Consider the following 20897-nt stretch of genomic DNA (forward strand, 5'->3'; position numbering starts at 1 on the left):
TCTTTAATCGTACTTTTGTGACACGTTGTAAAATTCAATTACATTTTGGAGACAAACAATCATGTTCAGCATTCTTAATAATTTAATATAAGATAAAAGTAAGTAACAACACCGCACCTGTGTTCAGACCACATACTGTGGTGCATGTCAAAAGCGCAACTCCAAGGTGTAACAGGGGTGTAACTAATTGTTACCTGAAATATTCTAGCGATCTTCGACGTTTCTAGGTCCTCGCCCCGCACTGCCTGTTTCTTACTGCCTCGAAATAAAATAAAACTTGGCATTCTTGTGTCAACACGTGTCGCGAAATTACAACGCAAACTGTTCCCGCTGAAACTCTTTTGATCGCTTACATCCGTGAAGTTGTGTAATTTATGCATAGGGCGTGATGAAAACCGGAAATTGCAGCGCCACTCGTTTTTCGTTTTGTGCTTGGTAAAACAAAAAAAACGAAAAATGGTATTAATGAATCAATTTCTTATGTGATCTACGTTAGTAAAATTGAATGCATGGAGAAGAAAAAGTCTATCGATTTTGGTTTTCTATCCAGTCATAAGAAAAACGAAAAATGATTAGAATGTTCCTTTTTCGTTTTTTACTTTTAATCATAAAAAAAACGAAAAACGGTTTATAAATGATAGCTTGTTTTTTGTTTTTCGTTTTACACTTTGTAAACGAAAAACAAAAAAAAACGGTATTAATAAATAGTTTCCTTTTTTGTATCCCGTGGTTAAATTAAAATACGGAAAAGAAAAAAAGCTGATCAATTTTAGTTTTCCCTTCAATCATTAATAAAACGAAAAGGGATATGTATGTTCCTTTTTCGTTGTTTACTTTCAATTGTAAAAAAAACGAAAAGACGGTATATACACGGACCATTTGCTGCTGTTTCGTTTTACAAGCATTCTAAGTATTTTCCTATAAACCCTTTCAGTTTCTATAAAAAGAGTTATCTTGCATGTTTAGACATATTTGATTATAAGTGTCCTATGGCCGAGTGAAGATAGATTTATCCCGAGCCTGTTTTTTTGCGAAAACGAGGTTTGCCGAGTTTCCAAAGGCCGATCTGTGCGAAGGTTGGAATGAACTATCTTGCACGACCGGCCATGGTAGATGCATTTTATCCCACCCTATTTAAACAAAAAGATTTTTAAGTGTAGTTCAATAAAAATACTAAATAGATGTGGGCAAGAAAATGATTTCCTGCATGGCCAAATATTTGGATCTACTAAATATCTGGGGAGGAAGAAATTTTAGTTCCAACCTCTCTTAAATATGACCCAAATCACAGCATTTCCTGACAACATGTAGCTGTGGTTTTAGTTTGTGATGTTTGCAAGATAAATTTCTGATTTAAGAATTATACCCTTTGGCGTATCTGAATTACGAATGGTTGCATAGTGAGTAGGTATACATTTCACAGCGATATCCATAAATGTGTTTTTGTGAAATGATAGATATTAAATGAGATTTTGAGATAAGGGTTTGAATACACGATTTTTGTCATGTTTATATTCTCTTTTATCCAGATATTTGATATTAAATGCATCACAAACACATATCTAATACTACCTCTGCATAAACAATGTGTTGAAAATATTCATTTCTTGAAGAATTATTCTCGTTGTCATAATATGTTTGCAAATATGTAAAACATTGTTAACCACATTGTACCTTAAATAACAACTTGTTATCTTATATTATAACATGACTTTACACGTGGCAAACTATTTACTGAATGTTGTTTGTATATAAGTGTTTTTCATCGATGTATGCTCAAATGTCTAAGGCTGGTTTATCCATTTGAAAGAAACTATGGAAACTATGTATCATGATAATAAAAAACGTTGTGCCTTTAAACCGATAATGAGCTACATTTTAGCCTATGTGCCCGTTCCTTCATGTTTAAGACGCGGATCATGCACTGATAAAACTTGTCTGTATATGCTGTATTACAATAAACAGGATTTATTTAATAATACGAACACGGCAATCCTTGTTGATAAAGGTGGCGGTCGGGACAGTCAACCAAGTACGTTTGCCAAATACGTTAAGTTTTCATCGAAACACTACACACCTACACATTTTGCAGGACTGTCGGAATTTTTGGAACCGGATTCGTCATTGTTTGCCTCAATGATAAGAAAGAGTAGGCGGACTGAGATTAGCACTATATAAGAGCTGCATCCACAAAACGAACTCAAATACATATTTAGGACCTAACTACACGTTGTAGGGACCAAACGTAAGTACGTTTTTGTGTAGCTTTCTTCGTTCTTTTTTGATAAGCATACTGTGTTTTGCTTTAAAGCCTCGTGATTTTTTTTTCAAATGAAGGAATCCATTGTGTCTGAAACGCTCACATATAACTCACTACATACAGTGTTGTAGGAAGGAAATTGATATTGGGGCCACGGAAGGGGTGAAATTTTGTTTTTTCAATTTTAAGCATTGAAAGCCTCGATTTCCAGTGAGTTCAGGTTTTATTTTCATGTTTTTATCTAAACACTTTTCGGTTAAAATAAGATAGATATAAAACTGTAGGAGAGTGCGGAGCGAATCTACATGGGCTCCAAACCCTACCTCGTTGATGTCGCCCTTGTATACTTCCATGAAATGCTGGATGTCGTCAGCTGCGGTAGGGTCCTCTACAAAGCAGAAGTGAATCATGTAGACGTCTACATATAGTCGGAATCCTGGTTGGTCGAACCGATCTTTGATGCAGTTAATCGACATGTCCAACGCATCAAAGTACTGCTGACGATAAAGGTCCTTTTGTGAATTCGGATACTCATCTCGGCATTTTATGTCCACGGGGAAGTGTTGGTTCGTTGACATCAACGTTATCGAGGTTGGTGTCAATTGATCTCCAGAACTGATCATATGCGTCATCGGTGCGTAGTTTGCTTAATTGGGCAAGATCGTGACCTTCAGAAGCTGACACGGCTTTATGTTGAAGAGCATTGCTTAGGTTGTCGCTGTGCTTTAACAGTTCATACCCAAGTGTCACACCAAAGAGAAAGTCAAATGAGGTCATCTGACTCTTCTGACCAACAATGCGCGCTCTGGCCTCTTCTTTCACTTACCCGTCTTTAATAATCTGTTTTCACGCCATTCACACGTCAATTAGCTAGAATGCCACAGGTTTAATTATGACATGGTGACCTGTTTATTCAATATCGTGTCAGGCTGGTATTGATATATATGCGCGTTGCTTTATTTGAAATACGATCATTAAGAAAATCGGTATCAAATATTAGCGGCCCCATTGCCGTTACTAGCCAGAATATTGGGGCCGCGGTCGCGGCCCCTGCAGCCCCAGCTCCTACGCGCTTGACATACTAAAACAACATTGATATTGACCCATGTAAAATTAACCTATTAGATATAAGTTGATGAACAAGTGATTTCTTAATTAAGACTCGGCCATGAACTTACCAATTCAGCCTGTTTCAATCCGCCATATCTCCGACAAGCTGCACTTGTCAACACAGTGTACAACGCTGTTTCTATGTATCAATTTTGATAAATTTGTTGAAAGCAATAGCCATTAATAGTTAAGTAGTAGAGTCCGCTTCTGGTGTGAAAGATGTGAAGGTAACGATAGGCGTAGCATTATCCCTATCGGCTTGTTGTTAATTGCTTATACTTAAACCATTTATTTTTCAGGTTTAAACCATAGATAATTCAGTACCGGAAATGAGGCCACACCCAATCCTAATGCTGGCACTAGTGCTTGGGCCAATTCTACTGGCCAAACCAGCGATATCTGGGTATTTACTTTGTCTATCAGAAAATATATTATGTACCAAAGACACTCAAAGGCAAACATGTGGTTATCATAAATAAACACTTTCATTTCTTATGAACAAATTCAACAGGTCGTATTTTAACGCTCAGCTTTAAATATAGTTCAAATTTTGTGCTACCAAGACAAATCAATCCGATGGTTTTAACATGACATGCAGCCGTAATACAGTACGCACTAGGTAATTTAGTGAGGTGCAGCAGTTATACAGTACGTACTGGGTAGTGCAGTTGGCAACATAAGTATACCGCCGCCGGCATGCCAACGTTATACATAACGTACTAGATAATGTAGTAGGATGCAGCCGGTATACAGTACTTTCTAAGTAATGGCTGTAATGCATGGGGGTCAATATAGGTAAACATGATGTCGACGTTCAGCCGTTATACAGTACATACTAGGTAGTGCAGTGGGGTAATATAAGTATTTAGCTGTCGGCGTGCGATCGTTTTACAGTTAACAAAGATACTGTTACAAGACAACAAACATACATTTTACAAGTTTATCTTGACATTGCGAATATTATATTACAGTACACACTGGATAGTGCTGCCGGACAAAATTACGCCAAGTGTGCCTCTGCCCATAACGTTCAACTTTTACAATACGTCAGAAGACGTGATGGTCAAAATGGACCTTCTTCAGGACGACCACCACAGTCTTGTATCTCTTACACATACGTTTGCTAACGGTAGGTTGATTTACGTGAATTTATATACTGGTAGACGAGTCTTTAACGATTAAATTCACGGGAGATTACATTTTTTCAACTTTTGTAAATAAAAACAAGGTTGCAAATTATATAATTACATGTACATTTTTGGCTATTTTCCAATTATCACAATGTGAAAACCCTAGTTTTGATGTTCACTTGTAAACATTTAAATAAGTTGTCCAAATAGTGTGTTTAGTTCAATTCGAATAAATCACTTATTTGACCTTGAAAGAAAAAATACCCAATGTATAATGCAACTGCCGTTCGCATTTCCATATGGACGAGTTTACACGAATTGATCCATACGTATTATAAAATGGGGTTTCTTGCTCTTGTCCGGAAAATAACAATAAACTACATCAATAAATGATGTATCAATTAAACATTGAATATGGTAAACTAGGGTATTCTGGCTTAATCAAGGGTCAAGGCTTAATCTTCAACGAAGATCAGTGTCAATTTTGTAAGTATCTATGACATAAGTTAAAGCGTTTGCATATGCATTACAATTATAGCGTTAAGTACATTCATAAGTGTTGATCACAACAGTATTTTAATCTGCCATGTTGTCTCAAATAGGGGATACAAGTTTAACTCATGCAAAATGACAGGTGTTCGTCACAGTTCTTATTGTGTCTCACACACGCACACACCCGCACACACACGCACACACACACACCCGCACGCACGCACGCACGCACGCACGCACGCACGCACGCACGCACACACACACACACACACACACACACACACACGTGGGTCGAAATAATCAAACATTGTGCAGTGCAGTAGTCGTTAGTTGCCACAAATTCTGTATTAAAAAAGTTTTCCTTATAGCTCGCTTTAGCATTTAATTTCAAAATTTGAAACTATTTAAAGTATTGCTAATTACATTTGCTTATTAAGGAAAACATCTTTTTATAAGGAAATAATGAGGAGCAGGGATAAAGGTGAATTATAATAATACAAAAAATATTTTCAGTATAAAAAGAATTGATACAAGTATCTAAATATGTTTTAATATACCTAGACCTTGATACTTTTTCCGAATTATAATTCATGTTACATTACATACTGAACGCCCGTCGTATATATTCATTTCCCTATATTTTTACTAACACAAACATCGATCAGCGGAAGATGTTTTATTTGATGCTTATACAGTATAGTATAACTTCTGAGATATCGAACCACGTCATTATTTCTTCATTTTCAGGAGAAGGCGGATTGCTTCAGATACAGGTGCGTTATTTAATGCTTTGAGTCTGAAAAAGAAAACTAAAAACTATTGCATTTTTTTCGATTGAAAAATTGCGATAAGAAAGACATTGGCAGTAAAAATCACTCTTTTTATTACACATATTTTTTTTATTATGTTTAACAATGCTAGATTGAAATGATAAAATAATATAATATTATGATATGTTTGAATATAAAAAAAATGATTTTCTGCATATTCAGACGTTAACGAATAGCGGCCCTGTCTTGTGAACGAATTACTTATGCTATTTATATCTTGTTGGTTTGCTCTTGAATTAGGAGGATAATTTGTTTCGAATTTGCTCGTACAACTATGTTCTGAATTTTAATGCTACATCATGGTCTGATAGTTTGTCGTTGATAACAGTTCCAAATAGTGTCATATATTGTACGTAAATTTGTAGATAGCGATAACATACAAAAACTGAAACGAAACCCCACAGGCAGTTTTGAAATACTGATTATCACTTTATCAACTAAAGTGTCTGCACTCTCTTATTTTTAGAAGAATGTAAATATCGGTGCGTTTTTGTTTGTTCTGCAAAAGCATTAATATGATTTGTGTTATGTCAGTAACGTTTTAAACATTATGCAGTCTATAGAAAAATGGCTTCTAGGTTTGCCAATAAAGTTCTCATTGTATGTTTGACTTGAACAAAATTAAATGAATTGGTATGGCTGGGCGATTTTTTTCTAAATAGGGATATATAAGTGAAATGTTTGCGTGCACTGCTGCAATATTGGATCAATTCATTTTACTGTTGTTTACGTCGCAGCTAGAATAAACGATACCATTCCAAATTATAAAGATGTTTGAAAGGGATAGGATTCTATCGTTTATATTTGAACAAAATATAACAGAAAAAAAAATGAAAAATTAATCCTTACAGACTATTAAAATATATATATTAACTTTACTTTTCAAACTTAATCTTTACTATTTATCTAAAAAGGAGTACGAAGTCTATGTCGATTAACTTTAAAGTCAGTCAATATACAATTAGGATTGAATTTCTTATAATTGTAATTAAGGTAGTACAATAAAATCGTTTATGTTATCAAACTTTTTCAAGTTAAGATAAATTGTGCACCAAATATAAATGTAAAATATCATTTCAGGTACCTGCGGACATAGGACAACCCAATATCACGAGATTCACGCTACTCGTACATGGACTGAGCGGGGTCTATTTCCAGCAACACGCTCGACTAAATTACGACTCTGGCACGGTCCCAAAACGTTTCGCAGTCCACATTCAGTTAGACAAATCGGTTTACAAACCAGGACAGACAAGTAATGAGTTAACCTTGACAAAATGACTGTTTTAAAATTAAGTCATTGACAAAACTTGTACTTTGGTTCATTTAAAAACGCATTTATTTGTTCCCGTTGTTCCCGTTGACCAAATGAGTGTGTTTCTGCCTTTGACCAAATAAGTATTTAGAAATAATTAAGTTCTCGCTCTTGACCAAATTAGTGTTTTGTTGCCCTTAAACATATCACAGTTTCGGTCAAATTAGAGATGCTACCTATGACCAAATTAGAACTTCTAAATAATAATAATAATAATAATAATAATAATAATAATAATAATAATAATGACTTTATTTAAAGAAGGTAACACTTTACGACATAGACATCATATTATAGACAAACATAACACACGACTTATTTACAATGTGGCCTTCTGAAAGAACATACACACGCACACACACATAAATGCTTAGAAAGCATAAATTTATGTTATTTCAAACGGGTACGTATTAAAATGTTATACAAAAACATAAAGAAACATGAATATAATACATGAATTATAACATCAATGCCGAACAATACATCAATTTGTACCTAAAGGTTAACAAATCGTATCATTAAAATTTATTTTCTGAGTAAGTAGAATAGTCACACATGTATTTAACACCTTACTCGAGATATATATAGTGTAAAAACAATAGTCATGGAATTATGCGTACAATTCTTACAACTGTTTTTGCAATTGATGATGTAAAAAGAACTTCTTGCAGCAGGCTTTAAATGTCTTTTCAGTCGAATGTTTTTTATGTCGAATGTGGGCAATGTCTTGTCGCGTAGAAGATCGTAATCCATATCTTGTATTGTTTGATAACTTTATAATGTTTCTTATATAACTCGGTGTAAGATTGCTAATAGATTTATATACCATAACAGCCGTTTGATATTTGCAACGGTATTCAAATTGAAGCCATTCTAATTGTTTAAATAATTTATGCGATGGCGTTCTAATAGGCGCAAAGAGAATAATTTTAGCAGCTCTTTTATGAAGCATGGTTATCGTTTCGTATGCGTTTGCTTGCTTTTCTCCCAAACACTACAACAAAAGTCAAACATAGGAAGTATATACGATTTATAAAACAATTGTCTCATTTGATCCGTTAAAAAGTAATTTAGTCTTTCTAAAAGAGCTATCTTTGCAGTTACTTTCTTGCAGACAAAGTCAACTTGCAGATTCCATGACAATGATGAATCAATTCCAAGCAATTTCTTTGAAGTTACATTTTCAATAAGTATTTTGTCTACGAATAATTTGAGTGCAAATGCATTGCTTAACTCTGCATTTGAACCAACCAACATGCAATTCGTTTTCAATGGATGTATTGCCATGTTGTTTATTTTGCACCACTCCGATATTATATCTAAATTTATTTGCAACGTACGTTCATTTTTTTGCGTATTAAAACTTTTTGGATATAGTGTGGTATCATCAGCATATAAGTCAATCAAGGAATTTTCTATTTCAAAGGTAATGTCATAAATATATATATAAGAAAAAGAATAGGTCCAAGAATAGATCCTTGAGGAACTCCAGACCTTATACATCTTCGTGAAGATTGGGAATCCCCAAACTTTACAATTTGGTGTCCATCTTTCAAATACGAAGTTATCAGTTGAACGGAATTATCACTGAAATTGTATAATTTCAATTTATGTAAAAGTATTTGGTGATCTACTAGATCAAAAGCCTTTCGTAAATCAAGGAAGAGAGCACTTACATAGTTTCCATTGTCAATTCCATCAATCCAATCATCAATTATTCTTATCAACGCTGTGTGACAAGAATGATTTTCTCGAAACCTAGATTGAAATGCATGTATAATATTCGTATTTTTTTTAAATGTTTTCTTAACAACATAGTTGCTACACTTAATCGAACAGGTTTTTGTAGTTCTTCACATAAGTATTGTGAACAATTCATATGTTGCCCTTGACCGAATAACAGCTTCGGAACAATGCACATGCTGCCCTTGAACAAATTAGGGTTTCGGAAAAAAACGGTTTCTACACTTGATGAAAGTAGTGTATTGTGCTGTACGCCAATAAGAGTCTCGGAACGATACATATGTTGCCCTTGACCAAAATAGGGTTTCTGTACAATATAAATACATGCAGTTGGCCGACATGAATGGCATAATACAGGTGCTCTTGACCAAATGAGTTCTTGGACATATTTTCAAATGTTTCCCTTGACTAAAATCAACAACAATTTAGTTGTTGCACTGGACGAATTGTAGCTTTTGAACACTTTCAATTTTCTCCGCACCTATTTTTGCTTACTATTATTCATGCCTCTCTAAGACACCGTTCACATGTTTGTCTTGTAGACCAGTGCAGGAAATTTCCCGATCGCGAAACAAGGAATTTCAAATTCAGTGTTGCCCGATTGGGGAATAAAACACTCAGTCCAGTGACTACATTCAAAACTCCTCGGCCATTTTTATCGGAAACAACCGCGGATGTATATGGACGGTTTACAGTGTCAGAAATCGGTACTGCTAAAATCCGCTGCAAGTAGATCGCATAGTAATTTAATTTAGCAGTTAAACTTAATGACTTTACTCTTGGTAAACTTAATTATATTTGCAATAATACACTTCACTGGCAATTAATTTAAACTAAGATCAACAAATACAAGCTAAAACACTACATTTAATTAATGATATAATTCAAAATTTTACAAACTATTTCTACTGATGTATCAGCATACATCCGAGGTTGTTTTCGATAAAAATGGCCGAGTAGCTCTGAATGCAGTGACTATGGTATAATGATGTTTAGTTTAGCTGACAATCTGAAACCAAGGTTGTGTACCAGAGAGATAAATATAAACTCATACCGCCCATTAAGTTATTTGTACGGTATGTGTCTCTCTTTCAGTGTCTGTTAGACCTTATTTTTGTGCATTCATTGGCATCTGGGGTTGTACTTTAAGCTTTAATTGTATAGTTGAATAGATCTTGTGTCCTATTATTTTTATTTTATTGCTATTCTTTTTTAAAACTGGTATTTGAACAAAACTCATATGTCAAAAAGCGTGTTTTAATCACTTTAATCATAAACTGATGTGTATCCTAGCTATTTCATGTAACTATGGTACTTGAAAATATACATGTTATACACTTTTATAACACAAGTTATATTTATTTGAAAAATGGTTTGGCATTTTAGTTAATTTCCGGACATTCGGAGTCTACTCTGACATGACTGTTTTCAACGGACGCTTCAATGTCGACATTTATGTAAGTTTGATTATAATTCTCTCCCCAGATTAACCCATAAATAATATTTTTGTTCAAGTCACTTTTCAAATTGCCAAATAAAAACCCGTTCGCCATTCATATGTCATTCTGACCATGAAGTATGAGGCTGTCAATATTAAGACAATATCAAAAACAAATCAATCCTATCCACATATAATAGATGATTTGAAGAGTCATAAATACGCAATATAAGAACACAATATGGATTCTCTAGCCGTCATTGTATACGTTATTAATGTTATCCCAAGCCTTCGACATAACATCAAACACTCTTGCAAAGTATGCAATTTGGTGCGACATTACAATGACGAGTTATAACCTATTATCGGATTAACATATTCAATGTTCAACTTGTCTCGATGTAAGAGATATGTTTCCGGACATTTTCATTTTTGAAAACCAGGACTGAATATTACCAAGGGATCATAATCGAGTCAGATTCATAGTACAACTCTAGTTGTACTAACAAATGAGCCAAATTTAGGAATTGTATAAAATAAATTACACTGTTCATGAAACTTATCCTGAACTTTAACCATTGTACTCTCCTTTCAGGATCCTAAGGACAACCATATGAAAAAGCTGGCAAACGTCACTTCCGGCACATATGGGGTGCTCGAGGATTTCATGCTCATGGATGAAGAGCCCGTTCTAGGCACATGGCGGGTAGAATCACGTGCTTTAAGGCATCGGTACGACGGCGTCGAGTATTTTGAGAAGGTAAATTTAGATTTTGAACATATACTGATCATTATTTACTATTTAATATTTTTACTTAATATTTATGTTGATGAATGACATAACTTTAAGATTTATTATCAATTGTATATAGTAACAAAATTATTTTTACTTAGCAAACATATCATTGAATGGAAGCACCTCAAAATTCTGAACGTTATTTAGAAATTGATGTAATTCGTATTTAATACATTATTATACTGTGCATAAATTTGAATCTATGTTATATGATTTATTTCAGTCAAATTCAAAGACATTTCAAGTAGACAAATATGGTAAGAACATGTTGAATAGCTTTGATAAACAATTTCCTTTGAAAGATAAGAAAAATACATGAGTAATATTCCTCTGAAAAGGCTTTCGATATATGACTAACATTTTCCAATTACTAACCTGTCTTTTCTCTACTCGATGTTTTCTTACAGTGCGTGTGCTTATTGAAACACTTTAACACCAGTAAAGCCTGTTTGAATGGGAAAACCCTTTTAATAATACGATGAAGGCTACAGGAACAAGCCCAGTAGTCGAAAATCAGAAATAACTCCTGCTTAGGGACACAAATACAAGCACAGGTATAAATCCAATGAGAGAGTAAAGATCTCAGTAGACAGCAACCAAGGTCTAGCCCAAAACGAACAGCGTTGAACCTCAGTAGCAGTAGGTCTAGCGTTAAGAGAACATCCGTTAATCAGTAGCAAACAACCAAAGGTCTAGCGTTAAGAGAACATCCGTTAATCAGTAGCAAACAACCAAAGGTCTAGCGTTAAAAGAACATCAGTTAATCAGAAGCCAACAAACAAATGTCTAGCGTAAAGAGAACACCATTTAACCTCAGTAGGCAACACACTAAGGTCTAACGCCAAAAGAATATCAATTAACCGCAGTAGACAATTAACCAAGTTCTAGCGCAAAGAGAACATCAGTTTACCTCAGTAGGCAACAAACCAAGTTCTAGCGCCAAGAGAACATCAGTTAACCTCAGTAGGCAACAAACCCAAGTCTAGCGACAAGATACCAGCATTGATCTCTGTAGCAACACACAATAATCTAGAGGATATCTTTTGATTTCGTTAGGCAACGAACCAAGGTTAACCACCAAGAGAACAATTTCTAACCTATGTAGCAAACAAAACAGGGTCTAGTGCCACGAGGACATCATTAAAATCAGAAGCCAACAACTACGATTTTGCGCCATAAATACACCCATTGCTCTCAGTGGGCTACAACTCAAGGTCTAGTGCGACGAGGATACCACTCTATATGAGACCGAGGTTAAGCCCCACGAGAACTTCTTTTAAGGAAACGATCTTATTCAAAATAGAAAGTTGCCATAGATAAGTTCAAAGACTAAAATGTTATATACCTGTTTATCCATGTAAATATTGGCAAAAGAACAAGTACCTCAGTCATTATTAAAAGTTTGTTTCCTCGGTTTTCGCATTTAATTATAAAAATCATTGATTAAGTTAGTCCTGATTAATAGTAATAGAAATTCTTATTCCGAATAGGATTCTCGCTTAAACCAAACAAGGAAATACAAACGTAATGGAAAGGAGATATTTCCGAGGAACAAACAGTTCTTTTAAAGAAATGAAAAAAACACTTTACATTTACATTAACTTCGATGCAAAAAGTCGGTTAGAAAATATCGTGCATATATATATATATTTAAATTTCTTGCGTACCAGAACATGAAATACTCATGGAACAAGTCAAGTACAGGCTCCATTGCTTTAAACGTTGATTTGCCGCTGATTAAAATCGTTTGCCAAAGTATTGGCTGACGGTAATAAGTATGAATGTACCAAAAGAATGGCTTAATGCGACGCATGTCACATAATAATTTAATTTGAGCAAAGGTATAGTAATGAACATTTAACCAAATTAGTTGTAGAGATAATATTTGGTCTTCCTACACAGCATATGTTTAAAAATAAACCGATTCATTAGATTAATATAAATAACAGCTGGCTGCTGATTTACACAATAAATGTACAGCATATTTGGACAAGATATAGTTTCGACCAAAACACTTTGTTTTCCTGTGTTCTATGATCTAATTTCAAACGAAAAAGGAGTGTATTATGAAAAACAGGAACAAAGATTACCCTGTCTGATATGTAAGTCAATGATGTGACCTAGTTGACGCTTTTGTTTTTCAGTGCTACCGAAATTCGACGTGAATGTCAACTTGCCGTCCTATGTTGTTACCACTGATAAGGAAATGCAAGGGTCTATCACAGCAAAGTAGGAAACCAGTTTACTTATGGTTTAGAGATTACAAATAGCGCTATATTAGACCTCCATGTGCTTTCCTTCCTAAGCAACGAACTGAATCACATGTGTTGTATAGCTGTTGTATAGCTGTCAAGCACAGCTTAGGCAATAAAACAATGAAAACTGAAAAGCAGCTCAAACTCGATATATTCTGTTTAGATACACATACGGGAAACCTGTCATCGGAACAGCAAATGTAACAGCCGACATTAACTACAATGGGGCACCTTGGAAGATCCGGGGCGATGAAGTCATGGTCAAAATATCGCTCGATGTAAGATTTTATTGTGTTCTAGCTGGTCTTTTTTTATCTCGGGATATTTTTAAGCCATGTCGTCGTCGTCGTTTTTCCATAAAGGTATCAAACCACATTGCTATAGTTAAAGCATATCCATATATATGTCCCTTTTTCAACTTGAAAGTATTATGAGTATTATGCACATATCGTTGCTATGTTTCTACAAACCTTTTTCATTAGATTTAAATTTATTTGCAACAACAATTGGTTTATTGCAACACGTAACAATACGTTAACTATATATTGCATTTAAATATGAATTTACTAGTCTAATATCCTGAGGGCGGTACAAGTATCTAAGCTATATATAATCATTACTTTTTCTAGCTTAACGGTAATGCTAAATTCACGATTCCCTTCGACCAACTCCTGAACGAAGTTGACCCCTATTCATACCAACCACTGGTAGAGAAACTGGCCGGCTATCAACTCATCATAAGGGTGAAGGTCACTGAGAGTCTAAACAATGTCACAAGGGAAGCTACGGGATCGGTGAGTGGATATCGTATGCTTTTTGTCAAGCAATCGCAACTGATCGGTCGGCAATTTCCAGAAATGTCAAAATAACCTTTACAAAGGACCATATCTTATTGGTACATATATTTAGATATTACTTTCAACCATTTTTCCTGGAAAACCATGTCCTATGCTGGATAATTCAAGAACGTATGAACTGATTCTAAATTCATATGAAAAACTACAGAAACAAGCTCAGTAGCCAAAAGTTCAAACAAAAAGACCGTTTCATGGCACAGGGTAAATGCCAAAGTAATATATCGCAAACAAACACATCAAAAACAAGAACAACAACAAGAAACTCCACAAACAACACAGTGCATAAATATATACTATATAAAAAATAGGTGTGTTCATCAAGGATTGCTAGGTACCACCTGAATGGTCAGTAAAATGTAAATTTACTGGTGGTTTCAACCAGTTTTTGTGCACAACCTCGCTCTTATCCAGAATAAAGTTAAAACTTAAAAGGTAAATCTTATCAAAGTATGCATTAACTTGAGGAAACTTAATAATAAGACCCCAAGTGAACCCCAAGTACTTCAATGATTAGGGATCCCAAGGCTTATTGCAAATATTACATTGTAATAGAAACCATGTTGTGGTATACACCATACTTTGCATTATGTAAATCCATAATGTAAAGCTGATGGTTCAATATATTATGTACATAGATAAATATCCAGAAGGTTATACAATATGGACCCCGGATATGAACAATTTGTATAATTTGTTGGTCGCGATCTTAATTGCAGATGGCAAAACAATATCGAGTCGTATGTAACAAACACACAATTACCCAAGGTTGTATTGTAGTGATAACAGTGGATGCCGGCAATGTAACTTTTAATAACATTACAGTTGCATGTTAAATATATTGTGCATTTATGAGATTTTTCTCCGTATAAGCAAAAATGTTAAAATTTAAAAAAATCTAACATATTTTATATTAGGTTCTCTTCTACAAAGAACCCTTCACAGTATCGTTCGCTCGTGATAGCAGTCCAACCTTCTTCAAACCTGGCCTGCCTTACGTTGGACACGTACGTATGAAAAAAAAGCTATACTTTGTTTTATTTGTGAAGTTACTCTTAAAATAATTGATTAGATATGTTTTTCTCAAAAATACAGGTGCGATGGAAACATTTAAGTTTTTTGCACACATTTCGGCTATTTTCCTAAAAAGGTAGAGAAAGCAATCTATTCTAATAATGAAAATGAAGTATGTGACGTCAATGTCATGCATTTCAGACATTCTAGCTGAAATGTTGCTGCATATTATAACAATTTCGAGTGTACAGTTTAGTTGTGGTAAACATTTGACTGAAACTCTATTTTGATAGAAACTATTCACTTTTTGGACCTTATAGATCAAGTTAACGCAAGCTGACGGGCGTCCAGTCATATCTAACGCAACGGATATTTTGTTACGGAGTTACGTAAAATTTTACGACAAAAGCCACGGAAAGTACCGAGCTCACACTCTACCGGACAAGCATTTCGCTCCATCACCAACTGGTATTATCGAGTTTATGGTTGATCCTCCAGAAAACGCCACCTCTCTCCATCTTCAAGTTCGTTAAATCAGTATTATTTAATGTATTTTCTTCGCCAGAATATAATACGCGTAAAAGGCTTTTTACAGATCTTAAAATCGAACTAGTTAATACATTGAAAAAGTCTAATCTAAAGCGAGAAGTGCAAGGTTTATTGAACGCAGAATCTTCGTCTTGTGTACCAAATGGAAAAGTTAATTCATTATTCAATACATTCCACAGGGTTGTCTGAATTGTTACGTATGTGACAATCAAAATCATCATTATGTCATGCAGTGATGTTAACACAATTTTAATAAAAAAATTCTTATACTTTTATTTCATAATATTAGAAACTTAAACGTTGGTTTATGCGTGTAGACAATACAACTGGGTTTATTACTGCATAAATATTTTTATTGCAAATTAACATTATATGATTGACTTACTATGTGTAAGTCGAGTTGCTTTTACTATCGAGATTGTCTTTGGTAGGTTTGGGTCGAGTAGACAATTAACGTAAGGATATCAGTTCTTAGGTATAGCCCGAGTAGATATTAACATTAGTTATTAAATGTCTAATATGAAAAATGAACGCATATCAACATTATGATTGGTTGTGCTTAGGTTGAGTACAAAGGACTTACCAACACTTACGACATGACAAAGCCGTCCTGGTTGATTGAAAATGGAAACCTTCAGCTGTCTCAAGTCAATTCATCAATGGTAGGAAACATATTATTTCTTTTGATTGTTTTTGAAACCCCGCTTAGTGACATTTCCAACAGAAGTTTCAACCTAATCGTCAAATATGTCAACTGACGTGATTTTGATATAACCCGTATATTGCTGCAAGTCAAAATTAAAAGTATGAATGTTTCAAAATGAAACAATATCAATATCAAACTTGAAAAGTATTTATACTCTATTTAACCTAAAATGACAGCCATTAATAAATGATCCAACGATAATTGACAAAAATAAACTTCAAAATACAACATCGCATGTAACGATGCTATGTTAGGAGCATGCTTGCGATCGATCGGTATGTTGAATTATGTATTAAGGATTTATAACGATACTGATGACTGATACTTATTCGTAAATTAATATTCCATTTTTTTCAGATCGGGGAAGTCGTTGATTTTCAGTTACTCGGTGCGGTGCCACTTGGAAAGGTTTTCTACTATGTAAGGCCTTCGTTCGTTTCATATTTTAACCAATATACCAGAAAGATTATTCCTTATTTTCTGTTAAGTATAGTCATAAATTTTGTTCCAATCCGAAGCGTCTCCACATATTGCGCGGTATGTAAACGGAAATACACTGCAGAAGCTTATTGCACGTTCAAAGAAAAACTGGAATTATCTGTAAGCGAGCGCGTCCATAACATTCGCACAGAATGTCTCGCTGAACAGGATGTTCTCTGAAAGGCCCAGTGATAAGACTACAAAAATGATCTTGTTTCAGGTGATAACAAACGACCACGTTACCCTATCAGGAGCACTAGACTCGATATCCAAAACAGAGCATATTCACTTTCAAGTTAAGGAAGATATGAAACCATACAGCAAACTAATCGTGTATTACTTCACCACGGATTCCTGGAATGCGGATTCCATTCATTTTGTTGCAAAGACATCCGCTGATGTCTTCCAAAACAAGGTATAACGCCTAAGGCCAAAGCCATAATGCTGGATTATGTCTACAATAGTATCATTTTTGTCAAAGGGTTTCTCGTACATATTTCATTCTCGCTTTATCTTCAAAATGAGTTCAAGTAGAGGTTTTGTATTTATTACTATGTACAAAAAATATCTAACAGATGAAAAAAAAATGTACACACAAATTTCAAAACTATACTTAATCAACCTTCAAAATATATTACTTTGGATTTTCAATGAAATCGAAAATATTCTGTCAAATTTGAGGACAAAATAACTTTTTATTTAAACTTCTAATGGCGATTTACCATTATTACAAGAAATTTAAAAAACATTAAACATGAACTCTTTTTGTTTCGATTTTTGACCACAGCAGCATTAGTGAGCCATTAGATACTAATCCATTCCAACTGGATAGAAGCTAAAACTTTCTTAACCATGTTTAAATTTGATCGAGTTAATAAAATGTCAGTTCTTTGTAATTAATGTATTCCTTACCCAGATTACAAAAATATCTGATCATGAATGACTTGGAGTGTCTTTATTTTTTATATTGTTTTATTAAGTAGAAAGGATGTTCGTAATAATCATGATAGGTTATATTATTAATGGTAATACATGCACTTGACCCGTTTCAGATATCAATGTCGTTTGACAAAACTCAAGCCGAACCAGCTGAGAATGTTTCTCTTCAAATTTCCACTGATGCTGACTCTCTAGTGAACATTCTTGCCGTAGACCAGAGTGTTTTATTGTTGGCTACTGGAAATGACATCACCCAATCTGATGTATGTGTAACCGCAATATCATACGTAGTGATCTTCCTTTACGAGCAGATAAGATCTCTTCCACCATTTACGACAATCGCTTTCAGCTTAATAAGACTTTTTTGAAAATTGATTTTTTAAAGTATTTACGCAAGATGTCAGTAAAGTTCATTTAAATAACGTCGTGTTGTAATTTAAAAATGTTGTTTTTTAACTTTTTGAGTGACGTCACGTGATTTCGGCATGTACGACTTGTGGCGGTGATTGCTTTTAGCTAAGGGATATAACTGCCATGGCTGGTTTGGTGTAACCGATGCTCCTTATATTTACTACCGTTTGCAAATAAACTAAGCATATACAACTTGCCAATCATCTAATTAAGGGGCGGTCATTATGCATATTTGCTACGAATACAAAGTTAGTTTGTGCCGCACCGAAAAAATGAAATCCTGCAGAAAAATGGACGAAGGTTCGATTTAAACAAAAACAAAACGCAGAATATTTATTAGTCAACTTTCTTTTATACCAATTTCGGAAACTGTCAATATGTAAAATCTTCACCAGCTCTAATAAATAAGCATTCCAAAAACGGACTATTTTACAGGTAATAACCTCACTACGTCCGAACGACAGGCCTTCCCAGAATGCAGCCTCTATGCACGACCCAAAACAGATCATGCAGGTATTTATACAATGTATCCTTATTATTTAATTTCAATTTGTCAGCAACCAAAATTGCATATTGACACTAATTTCTTAACTGATTTGCCATTGAGCAAAATCAAATTATGTTGTTGGGGTATTGTTCGTTCTGTCCATGTAGTTGGATTTACAAACATTATTATGGTCATAAGTTTAACTTTTATTTACAGACCTCGGGTATACAGGTTCTCTCGGATGTAACCAGTTTTTCCTGGGCAGCCCCTCACTATAAACGACAAGTGGACTGTTTCCCCGGAGGTACACATCGTACAAAATTTAACACTTTTGCAAAGTCGAGAATAAGGTACTTACCTTTAAAAACTAGTCAAAACAAGATTTGATCGGTGTTACTAATCGGAGTCCATGGTATTAATAACAAACCTGTTAATCAATGAAGTCAATGGCGTATGGCCAAAATAGTAACACAAATGGCATGTTATATAACATCCCTTCCTTCGGAAATTTTGACCCAACTGAGTACAGGCATGACAAAATAATTAGCGGCATTGGCAGTGTCGCACGCTCCGCAGCTCTTAATTTAATTTACAATCAAAGCGAGATTATTAACTTCATGTTGAAGGTAGGCTGTATAGTGAATAATGTTTTTCGGCCTCTTCTTCGTGCCTGGTGTCAATGGTCAAGTATGTTCAGAAATAAATGCATTTCTCATTGGATCTTAACCAATAGTTGATACAGTTTTCATTGACCTAATATCGCAACATAGTTGGACAAGGACCATATCAGATTATTTATTCCGCAGAAATAGGCAGTGATTTTTGTTTCAAAATTGACCGATTTCACTAAAATACGATCGCACTTGAGGCAGGCACCATATTTATCTCGCGGACTTTTAGTAAATGTATTTCGTCCCACCGAAGCGTCCTTCTTTTGTAATGTTATTATTTATCAATTGCATTGATCATCATATAAGTTCAATAGAAGATGTACATTTGATGAAGCTGAAATAAACGACTTCCTTTTGTATGTTAAGCATACACCAGGGTTGCTCACGTCCCCTTACCGAAGTCATTATTTCATATAAGTTTGATTGGGACTTTTAAATTACTCAGTAAATGCAATTAAATTAAATATATTTTTATATATGTTTTTAATGATTAATAAAAAAAGATAAAATGAAAAGTTGAATATCTTTGGAGGATTTGTCCGCATATGCATAACATTAAATAAGTAGTACTTTTTGAACACAATATTCATTCATTTTGATAACAGCAGGTTTTTACGAAGTCGTGAAGCGCCAAAAGTTAAAGTTTATATTTGTTCCCAACATATTATCATTCGGGTGTCCTTAAAAGACGCACATTGGATACCAGGCATACTCCATGTTCCAGGTCCTGTATCTACATATGCTCCGATACAGTATCCAACGTATGTGCCAGGTATGGTTCCAACTCCAGCTCCAGGCACGACACATGCTCCCAATTATATACCAAGTAATTGACGGCATTTCAGAAATCTTACAAATCGTATGTTTATTATAAGGTGGTACATATCACCACAACCGTTCCTTGAATGTATTCAAGTATGGCATATGCATCCTATCCTCATGGAGCAGGAACAGGTACAGTTTCTCTACGGCACTCTTCTGTAAGTTTGTATGTAGACATTTCAGGATGCTACGATGCGAAAAGGGTGTGAGAGACCAACAATTTAAAGTTGCATTATTTCTGTTTTTCATTCAGTCTTAATTGCAATCGTTTGCAAGAATAACACATACATTGTTTGCTACATGTTTTGGTGAAGGGCTTATTTGTAGTATTACTTTCGGTATACTTTTGAAATATTCATATTCTATACATTAAAAATAGCTCCAAAAGTTAAGTAAATACACATGGGATACATTAAAAACGGCAAACACACCAGTTTGTGCCTTTATTAAGGTTATAATACATAGATGGAATACTTCGTTGTTTGCCCTTAAAAAATGACCTCTAGTATAATACACAGTTGACAATATGCTTAATTGCCTTTAACCAAACGGCCTAAAATAGTATAATACACACTTGGAATACATATATATTTAT

At 34.5% G+C, this 20897-nt stretch overlaps 2 protein-coding genes across 3 annotated transcripts in view; one reads left to right on the forward strand and one right to left on the reverse strand.

The window, feature by feature from the left end:
* Positions 1-20897, reverse strand: part of LOC128224324 (tRNA N6-adenosine threonylcarbamoyltransferase, mitochondrial-like) — a 451923-nt gene that overhangs the window by 319407 nt on the left and 111619 nt on the right. The window lies entirely within an intron of this gene.
* LOC128217799 (CD109 antigen-like) overlaps positions 2132-20897 on the forward strand; it is a 31440-nt gene continuing 12674 nt past the window's right edge. The window contains exons 1-20 of one of the 2 annotated variants that reach the window (XM_052926330.1): positions 2132-2245; positions 3670-3773; positions 4342-4499; positions 5740-5765; positions 6903-7077; positions 10267-10337; positions 10914-11078; positions 11338-11371; positions 13259-13343; positions 13533-13647; positions 13999-14163; positions 15141-15230; positions 15558-15761; positions 16350-16448; positions 16850-16912; positions 17193-17387; positions 18025-18174; positions 18758-18835; positions 19026-19113; positions 20205-20252. In XM_052926330.1, the coding sequence (XP_052782290.1) occupies positions 3700-3773; positions 4342-4499; positions 5740-5765; positions 6903-7077; positions 10267-10337; positions 10914-11078; positions 11338-11371; positions 13259-13343; positions 13533-13647; positions 13999-14163; positions 15141-15230; positions 15558-15761; positions 16350-16448; positions 16850-16912; positions 17193-17387; positions 18025-18174; positions 18758-18835; positions 19026-19113; positions 20205-20252 (2083 nt within the window). In that variant the 5' untranslated portion in view covers positions 2132-2245; positions 3670-3699. Of the gene's footprint in view, positions 2246-3669; positions 3774-4341; positions 4500-5739; positions 5766-6902; positions 7078-10266; positions 10338-10913; positions 11079-11337; positions 11372-13258; positions 13344-13532; positions 13648-13998; positions 14164-15140; positions 15231-15557; positions 15762-16349; positions 16449-16849; positions 16913-17192; positions 17388-18024; positions 18175-18757; positions 18836-19025; positions 19114-20204; positions 20307-20897 lie in introns of both variants that reach the window. The other variant, XM_052925591.1, reaches the window with a different exon arrangement.

Source organism: Mya arenaria, chromosome 1 (genome assembly GCF_026914265.1).
Source record: "Mya arenaria isolate MELC-2E11 chromosome 1, ASM2691426v1".
In the NCBI taxonomy this organism is placed as follows: domain Eukaryota; kingdom Metazoa; phylum Mollusca; class Bivalvia; order Myida; family Myidae; genus Mya; species Mya arenaria.